Here is a 10,000-nt window from a genome sequence, read left to right as displayed (position 1 = left end):
AGAGGATGGGTTACATAAACTCCAGCAGATGTTGGGTGCATTGCACATGTTGGGAGAACTCCAGCGTCGTGTCACAGCCCTTGGCAAGAATCTCATGAATCACATTTTCAAGTATGATGTTTACTGATCTTGTTTCAATTTCTTGTTTTATAGAAATAAGTTTTTTCAGACACTAATATGCTTGACCTCTATTAGATATGCTGGTGCTTTTTGAAATTTGATGCCCATAAGAGGAATCCTTGCCCTTTTAAAAAACAACTGGCCTTTGTTATTATAAGAATTCAGCCTTTCCTTTATGCAATTACAAATTACATAAAATCATTTAGCAAGAAAGAGTCAAAACCCTTCCATGGATTTTAGCGGGAATGAATATCTAATGTATTTACTATACTGCTATTACACTAACTGGGTGTGGTAGCCATGCTCCCCATATATAGAATCAACTAGTCCATATTCATGAAACTTTTCAAAATAGTTATTAAAGAAATACAATTAATGTAGTATTTTGTATCAAGGTTCTGCTATAGTAGTATAGTGTATTTTATGGCACTAACATGTTTTATGAATTATCAGGCCTATAATAAATGATGCAGCTAAGGTGAAAGCCACTGATCGAAGTGATGGATATTCTATCCAGGTCACATTACCTGCAAACACTAAGGAAAAGGCACCAGCATCCACAGTGTTTGTTCATCTCACTCAGGTTTGTTTTTTTCTTTCTCAAAGGTTTAGTTCAAAATATCAAAAAGTGGTTTCTATAATGCCTAGATATTTTACACTGACAGACAGTCTTTGAGTTAAAAAGAAAAGTTTTGAAATTGTTTTTGCATTATATGTTATTAGCAGTGCTATTGCTTGGAGAGTTTAGATTAGTTATCAAAATAGAAAAGGTAAATTTGCAGTTGAATATTTATTTCAGACCTGTATAGAATCTTTGGGGCACTGCTTAATATCCGTATTAGCTTCAGCTTGTCCAGATTAACAGTATAGCTTAATGCTGTCCTATTGTATTTTGGTATAACAACACTGACTTGTAATTTAAAGGCATAAGGCAAAAGTGCAGTTAATTTGCTCCCTGTGCTTGATCTATATTGTCTGGTTGGGAATATAAAATGCACGGTTACTGGCTTTATTGAACAGAATGTATACAAAATATATTTTTTATCTTGGCTAAAGTGAAAATGTGTTTCGATACTGAATAGATACTCTATTTGATATAAGTTAAGTAAGAGTCTGTGTAACAGAAGTATATATTGATATTTAAAATTGTATTAACACCCTTAGGTATTACGGATCCTTCATAGTGCACTCTTGTGTGTAAACATTGAGGCAGATGAGGGTGAAATTTCACTTATGCAGCTTTTGGGTAAACAGGTAAGATTGGCTATATTTGTAAGCACTATATATTTTATAGGCACAGTAAACATGCAGGAATAGAGATTCTATATGTTATTACAAAATCTGATGCAAATGAAATCTATTTTTTTCTAGCTTTAGCAAAGAATTTAAACTTTGTCTGTAATTGAAATTGGCTGGAACAAAAGTGTTCTGTGTTATGAAACAGTATTTATGATTTTTTATTATTATTTTCATTGCTACCTGTGCATCATTCAAATTTATCCAAAACTAGAAGGCTAAATAAATGAGAAGATGTGTCATATATTTCAGTTATTAGACATTTTGTCATCTATTTACCATTTAATTGTTCATTTTGTAAAATGTACAACTACCATAGAGTTATATGGTTTATGAGATAACTTACTTTACAGCTGGGACAAGAGTTTACAGAAGTGCTTATTAAAGACTGCTTGGCTGAGGCAGTACCTTGTAGTAGAGCCCAGCTGGAGGATTATGAGGAGGTCAAGTCTGACACTCAGAAATTCCAGGATTTCCTTATTGAAATTGGTAGGTGGTGTTATCAGTATATACATAAGGAAAAAGGATTTGCTCATTTTCAATTTCATTTTTCATTCCTAAACAAATGTCTGATTATAGTGATGATGGTTGGAAAACACCCAACTATATGGTAATACATATATTAATTATGTTGCTATTTTCTTCAGGATTTTATGGACCTGATAACAAGTCCATCATAGAGTATGCAGCAAATGTAGATGTTGTCTTCAGTAACAAGGCTTGTGCACACTTGTTGGAGCGGGCTAGAGAGCTTATGACTCGGCCTGTTCATGTCACAGTCAGTGTTACCCCGCTGGAACCTGAGGGACCCCTCATTATTCAGGTAAATTTGGTGTATTTATTTTTTTCTTAGAAAGGTAGAAATTATAGACTGGAGTATATTGTGAAATAAGAAAAAAAAAAATTATGTGGAGAAGATGGAAGAGTTAACATTCTGATTTTATAAAAGCCCACACTGTCCTCACATCTGTATAAGCATCAACTAGCCAGGTGTTTCCTTATATGAAACATTGAGTATAGAAAGAGTTGCACAAATAAGGGTAATAAAAATCTTATTACTGTTAATATTAGTTATTAGTTATCATAATCATTTTCATAATCATTATCATCATTGTTGTATTTATTATGATGGTCATTATATATATAATGGTAACAGTATTAATAATGATAATTAACCCATAAACTATTGAGTGTTAAGTTTGTGTGTACTTAACCCCTTTTATATGCTGACGCCGGTTTTGGCATCATGAAATGCCATTGGAATATACTGTGACCCCAACATTGGCGTCATAATTCTATTTTGTTTTAGTTGCTCCCAAGTGATCCCATATTCTTCTCTGGCTCTATTATTAGACTCTATATATTGCCTATACTTCCACCCTCCATCCTTCTTCCCACCAATCATGTAAATCATCTAGACTATGCCCCGCCCTCTACCCAAAATGAAACTCATTGGCAGAGTCTATGTCACAGTTTCCCTCTTTGTGGTCCTACCCTTGTCCTCATATCCCCCTATCCTTTACTTCACCCCTTACCCCTCCACCAGGGATGATGATGGTGGGTGAGAGAGTGAGAGAGTGAGTGAGAGAGAGAGAGAGAGAGGAGAGAGAGAGAGAGATGGAGAGAGGAGAGAGAGAGTTGAAGAGAGGAGAGAGAGAGAGAGAGATGAGTGAGGGGTGAGAGTGAGAGGTGAGAGTGAGTAGTGAGGAGTGAGAGGAGGAGTGAGGATGAGAGTGAGGTGAGAGTGAGAGATTGAGAGTGGAGTGAAGAGTGAGTAGAGTGATGAAGTGAGTGAGTGAGTGAGAGTGATGAGTGAGTGAGTGAGTGAGTGAGATGAGTGAGTGAGAGTGAGTGAGTGAGTGAGTGAGTGAGTGAGTGAGTGAGTGAGTGAGTGAGTGAGTGAGTGAGTGAGTGAGTGAGAGAGAGAGAGAGAGAGAGTGAGTGTGAGTGTGAGTGTGAGTGTGAGTGTGAGTGTGAGTGTGAGTGTGAGTGTGAGTGTGAGTGTGTGTGTGTTTGTTTGTTTGTTTGTTTGTTTGTTTGTTTGTGTAGTGTGTGTGTGTCTGTTTGTTTTATGTGTGTGTGCCTGTGTTTGTTTTATGTATGTTTTATGCGTGGGTGCGTGCGTGCGTGCGTGCGTGCGTGCGTGCGTGTGTGTGTGTGTGTGTGTTTGTGTGTGTTTGTGTGTGTGTGTGTGTTTGTGTGTGTGTGTGTGTGTGTGTGTGTGTGTGTGTGTGTGTTTTTGTGTGTGTGTGTGTGTGTGTGTGTGTGTGTGTGTGTGTGTGTGTGTGTGCGGCGTGTGTGTGTGTGTGTGTGTGTGTGTGTGTTTTGTGTGTGTTGTAATAATTTGGCAAAATATCTAACACAAGCTAAAGCCTTTATTTTTCAGAAGAAAATCATAGTGTTGATAAGAAAATAGAAACCTCAATTTATAAATGAAAAAAAAAAAAAGAACTTTCATGGACCTGAAACTTAAGCCCAGGTTCCAGTTACAAGGTTCAGCCATGGTTCCTGAGCCATCTCTAGTTACCCAGCATCCCATATTAAATACATAATATTTATATTGCAGGGGGTTGTTTATGTTTAGTCAGACTTCATTTTTAGTGGTGCTGTAATGGCATTATCATAATTAAAAAACTTTTTTGATCATACTCAATAGTTCTTCATTGGCCTAGAAAAATTTAGCAGGATCTGCATGTTCTAGATCTGGCTCCCCTAGTTCCCCAGATACCATGCTTAGGCCTGCCAAAATAGGTTATCCCTATCTTGAGACTCATGGAACCATGGGAGACCTCAGACTATAAAAATAGTACATGAGACTCTCCCTGGACCTGCAGTGCCTCAAAGATGGCAGGCTGACATTATCCAGGATGAGGTTCAGAGCTGAGCCAGTGTCTGGGTTGTTGCCCAAAAAGAATTGGCATAGTGACATCAGGTTTGTGTTTATAAGTTTATAATGATTATAATGATCATAATATTCTTAAGAATAACTACATCAATATTAGGAGGAATGGTGAAGTCAGGTGAGGTCACAATGTCTACTATTGATTGTGTGCTTGTGGGTCCATTTATGTGTGAAGACAATTCACCAAACAGAACTTTAGTGATTATTACATTTTCCTGATGGCATAGGATTAGCAGGTTTATGAAAGTTTGAACTTGGAATTTTAAAAATATTTTAAAGAGACTGATAACTTTCCCTGGTTAAAAGTTGAATATTAGGGAATTTTGCAATATGTGCCATTTTAACACTTTGTATTAACACTCTCGCATAAGCTCAAGAATGCTTGCCCATTCCAATTGAGTTTCATAAACAAGAATTGTTTTTCATATTTACAAAAATACATAATTTTGGATAGCTAGGTTAATATCTAAAAAAATTAACTGGACAAGTCCAGACCACAGTCTTTGTTAATAACGTGAGACCACTCCCATCTTCATTGGCAAAAATTATGCCTGGCAAGGTCAGAAAAGCAACCCATTTTGAACTTCAAGAGAGTTTTTTTCTATTTTGATCATAATAAAGACTATAATGAATAGTAATAGTGAATTCTAGTTATCCATTTTCTCTGATGTATTATATTTGATACTAACTCATAAAGGTTTTGAATGATAATTATAATAATTTTACCATTGGATTTTGAAATAGGATTATAGGTTGGTAGGAATGTTAAATTAACAGCAGTTACAGAGCCCAGTTATGCCTTACATGATTATTGTAATGCAAAAAGATTTAGGGTAATATAACAATGCAGTGATAGTAATGATTTGTTGCATGATATAAAGTTTATCTTCCCAGAAATGAGTAGGGGTGGGAATTTGATTTAACCCATTGGATCTGGTTGCTTCATGATAATCACCTGATCCATAATATGGGAATTATGCTTACATGAGTGGTCACTCTGATGGGTGCATGGCTTGTAGGCTGAGCATATGCAAACACCTTTGCAACAGTATGGTCTCTTTTTATGCATAAGTATTTTTAGCTTTTTTTTGCCATTTTCCAATGACTGTATTTGTCATTTGATTTGCTTTATCTAGATAGTAATAGGCTATTTTCATGATGTGATGGTTAGGACTGTAAGGGTTAAGTTTTTATAAGATTTTGTCCTACGTAAGTTCTGTTACAATCTATAGTATCCTCAAAAGCAATGTGTCATGTATATAGGTCATGCAGTGGAGGAATTTCAATACTGCAGTGAATATCAGTTAATTAGGCGTGATTCATTAAATTTGATGCACATATTGCAGAACTCGAACATTCCACCTGTTATAGCAGTATCATTAAGTAGATAACATCTTGCAACATACTTGACTTAGAGACTTTTACTATATAAAGTCACTTTTTATATAATTTCATTTAGTGATGAAAGCAATAGTTTAGTCTAGGGGCTCTTTTATTCATAGAGTAGGTAGTTCTTGCAAGGAAATGCATCAATAAAATGCTGATATATAATATCAGATAATCATTTGTCTCTGTCAGTTGTTCCATGACAGTACCTACTGATCCACTGGACCCAGTACCTCACGGCCTTTATGTAGTCCAAATCCGTATGCTAGGCTTACTTGAATCTCCCAGGTCTGTGCCTTGTAGGTCCTGCCCACATGAGCACTCATGCATTATCAGGGCTCAGTGTCTTCTCCTCTTTGTGATGTTTTCTTTTTCTGCAATAGTGTTTTTACTTTTTGGCATTTTCCAAGGTCTGCAATTGGCATTTGTTATGCTTTATCATCATGGTAAAATATATTGTTCCTTAACCCATAACTGACGGGTAGCATTCATAGAGGCCGGGGCCTCGCTGCCGGGGCTTATATCGTCGCCCTAGCATGCACGACCACTCATGCCAAATACCAGCATCCCATGCTGTTTCTTCATAATACTACGAAGATATGTTGTATTTTCAGTTTTCATTATTTTTTACAGTCTCTACTTGCCAAACTTCCCGATAAATCGAGATTGAAGGGTATTTTTGTTGTTATATAGACTCCATAGTTGATCATTATTTGGTCTATAGTCCGAATAAAATAAGCAGTGTGCGGCATCATGGAGTTGAAATTGTCGGTTTGTTGCATTTTTTTTTGTTTGTTGCATGGTAAAAATGAGAGTGTTAAAACCGACTTAATCACACTTTCACTGGCAAAAAAATAATCTTTTGCCGTGATTGTAACAAAAAAACCTCATGGCATGTCCATACATACTCTATGGCATGTGCGTACGTGCCCCCGGCAGATGGTCCCGCCATGCCATGGCATGTGCGTACATGCCACCCGTTGGCAATGGGTTAATTAATGAAACTCCTTATTATCTCTCTAGGTAATCTACAACTCCATTCAAGAGCAATAAGTAACATTGTATTATTTGTGTGATTTAAAAATGTTTTTGTATTCAGATTTCTGAAACATACCCTGCACCTCTGATCATGGTGGGCAGGAATAGGTTTCTGAGTATGGGAATGGTGTTCTCTCTTAAGCCAATGCTCTTCCAAGTATGGCTCATGGATGATACATTCCAGACTTGTTTACTCATGGAAATAATGCAAGAGTCCCCCTTTCTAAATGTCCACTGAGTCTAATCTTTCTCTAGAAGCTTTGTGCTCTTATGAGGAGTCATTCCCATGACCCCAGCCAGCCTTCAGCCATATCTTTCCATGATGGCATATTACCATCACATCTTTGATAATCTTTTCCGTTTGGGTTGGAGGTTTATTCTGTGACTATGATAAGCCATTGATCCTCAAAATTATAGATATTTCTTGATGTCTGGAAAAGTTCCCACAAAGTGTAAGGTTAAGAACTTTAAAAAAAATTTCAAAAAGATATTTACCCTTTTTTCTCTGTTGATTAGGGGATCTAATGCCAATAAAAGCCACATCAGTGAAAGAGGCAGTAGGAGTCTTTTAAGAATTTAATAAGAATAGTGTTTGGGAATTTCATTATCTGTAGGTCTGTCCAATCTGTCAGTACAATCATTCATTCTCTTCACAAAAAGAGATATGCCATTTACTACAATCTGCTATTGTGCTTTTGGAGAATAAAGGTGTGCCTGAGATTGTTTAATTTTTCAGCTTGCATACTGTTATGCCTATAATCCTTTTAATTCTCAATGTTTAGATAATTAATTTTGCTCAGAATACCACAAACTCAAGCATTTTTTAGAGAGACAATCAAAGTGTCCATATATCACCATAATCCAAATACTGTATATACTAATGTAACTTTCCTTAAAGAAATGAATTTATCTTTTAATTTATTTCACATTATCCTTATTTTGTTGCTCCATCTTGTATGTGGCTCTGATTATCACTGCATGTCACATTGTCTGTAAGATTTCTTCTACTTTCATTTTGTAACTATTTTGTTTTGCTCTCCAACCAATATTGATGTTTCATTCAAGTACTGCAAATCTCTTTCAGATCTGTGATATCAGAGAATGGTGGAGCTCTGAATATTTTAGTTATGATTATTGTCATATGGCACCATTGCATCTACAGGAGGTTATAAGGTCGCAGCAACTATTAATTTTGACCTGTGTTTCTAGGCATTAGCTATAATGTATTCTTCACCAAATGATATAGAAAAATATTAATGACAATTTAATAAAGGAACTGAAAGAACAATATCAACCTTAGTTAAGGGAATGTTAATCTGTTTTTGGTATTGATGGTGATCACCTTGTTCTATGGTCTGTTTGAGATACTTAGTCCAAATATGTATGCAGATTAATTTAAGTACATATATATGTTTACTTATATATTACTTCACTTTACTTATATATTACTTCACTGCATAAACCACTTGTGCTTGAATACCTATGAGATACCTTGATTTATTTATTTGTTTGTTTATTTATTTATTTATTTATTTATTTATTTATTTATTTATTTATTTATTTATTATTATTATTGTTATTATTGTTATTATTGTTATTATTGTTATTATTGTTATTATTGTTATTATTGTTATTATTATTACTATTATTATTATTATTATTATTATTATTATTATTATTATTATTATTATTACTATTACTATTACTATTACTATTACTATTACTATTATTATTATTATTATTATTATTATTATTATTATTTATTATTATTATTATTGTTTTATTATTATTATTATTTTTTTTTTTTCATATCATATTCATCATCATCACATCATCATTTTTATCATCTTCGTTGTTTGCATTGTCGGTATTCTACATATCTAAGAAATATAATTGAGTGTGATTCTCTTCATATATTTGACCTGTTCCAAAAGAATAAATAGCAAGGATAAATGATAGATGATGGATACCTTCACAATATGAAGGGTTTGCGAATTATGGCTGTTAATTGGTAATGTTTCTATCATAGGATGAGACTGGTAAGAAATTAGAGAAGAGCAGTATGAGGCTGGAGAAACTTCTTGCAGCAAAGACATTCAACCTTCCAAAATGTCAGATCAGGTATGCACTGTTGAATAATTAGTTGAAAAGAAATTCTCTGCTTTTCTAGGATTGATATATGTTTTCACCTGACATATCCTTAAAGCATTACGGTTCTTTGAAACATAATTCAGGTCTTGGTATTACCAAATAATCACTGTTTTTGTATAATTTTCAGTGCCTCTGTCTGTGAACTTGTTGAACTAATATATGAGACAATGGAAGAGGCTTGTACCAGTGCTCCACCCTATGCGGGGAGGTTGTTCTACACTGTGCGCAACATCCTGATGCTCTACTGCCAAGTTGTCCCAACTGCCCATGCACATGCCCTTGCTACCTTGCCACAACAGGCAGGTGGGTTTTGATGTCAGACAATTATTTATGCTGTTATTTATTTAATGTTCAGTAACCTCTTGTCTTACACAAATTTTCTGTGGCAGACATCTTTTATTTTTATTTTTATTTACACCATTTTCTATAGTCATTAAAGTTGTTAGTTTGAAATTTTTGTGTATGTTCTAAAATATCTTTTAATTTTTAATATCTTAAGCAGTGAAAGATGTAATGGCTATGTGGTGTAAAGTACTACAGAGCTATTTTTTTATTTCCCTTTGTGTTTCAAAATGAGGGCTGAAAAAGGAAGTTATTGGACAAATGATATCAATCGTTAGGGAATATATTTGTTGAGTAACTATACAGTGACAGCTCTTTCCCTAAAATTGGCAATTTCTTTTCTTGTATGTTCTCAGCTATCATACACAACAACAGCATGTACTTAGCACATCATGCTCTCCTGTTGGGACATCAGTACAAGCACAGACTTCCACAAGCCCTGCGAGACAATACCATTACTACAGTTGATCTTGCTCAGCAGCTCAGAAGAATGGCAACTTCCACATTCTTGAAGGCAATGCAATGGCATCGTGCATCAGTAATTGATACCTTAAGAGAGTCTGCAGGTAAGTGACATACCAAAATTTTTATTGATAGGAACTGAGGCCTTATGTTGGGGACCACCCCTACCTTGGGCCTCAGCATGCGGCTCAACCAATTTTGTATAGTCATTTTTTCTCCTCCCAGCTTCTCTGCTTCAGTCCCTTTATGTCCACCCTCTAAGATGTAAGATCCTGTGCTAAAATGATGAAAGGCTGAGTCAGT

At 35.1% G+C, this 10,000-nt stretch overlaps 1 protein-coding gene across 3 annotated transcripts in view; it reads left to right on the top strand.

Annotated features, from left to right (window-relative positions):
• LOC119581025 (centromere/kinetochore protein zw10 homolog) overlaps positions 1 to 10,000 on the top strand; it is a 23,489-nt gene that overhangs the window by 8,408 nt on the left and 5,081 nt on the right. For all 3 annotated transcript variants that reach the window (XM_037929300.1, XM_037929301.1, XM_037929302.1), the window contains 8 exons: positions 1 to 111; positions 574 to 703; positions 1,285 to 1,374; positions 1,770 to 1,905; positions 2,064 to 2,239; positions 8,772 to 8,863; positions 9,021 to 9,196; positions 9,592 to 9,801. The exon at positions 1 to 111 is cut by the window's left edge and continues 95 nt beyond it. In XM_037929300.1, coding sequence (XP_037785228.1) covers positions 1 to 111; positions 574 to 703; positions 1,285 to 1,374; positions 1,770 to 1,905; positions 2,064 to 2,239; positions 8,772 to 8,863; positions 9,021 to 9,196; positions 9,592 to 9,801 — 1,121 coding nt within the window. The remainder of the gene's footprint in view (positions 112 to 573; positions 704 to 1,284; positions 1,375 to 1,769; positions 1,906 to 2,063; positions 2,240 to 8,771; positions 8,864 to 9,020; positions 9,197 to 9,591; positions 9,802 to 10,000) is intronic.

The sequence above is a fragment of the Penaeus monodon genome, chromosome 14 (assembly GCF_015228065.2).
Source record: "Penaeus monodon isolate SGIC_2016 chromosome 14, NSTDA_Pmon_1, whole genome shotgun sequence".
In the NCBI taxonomy this organism is placed as follows: Eukaryota; Metazoa; Arthropoda; class Malacostraca; order Decapoda; family Penaeidae; genus Penaeus; species Penaeus monodon.
This window is presented reverse-complemented; position numbering and strand designations above follow the sequence as displayed.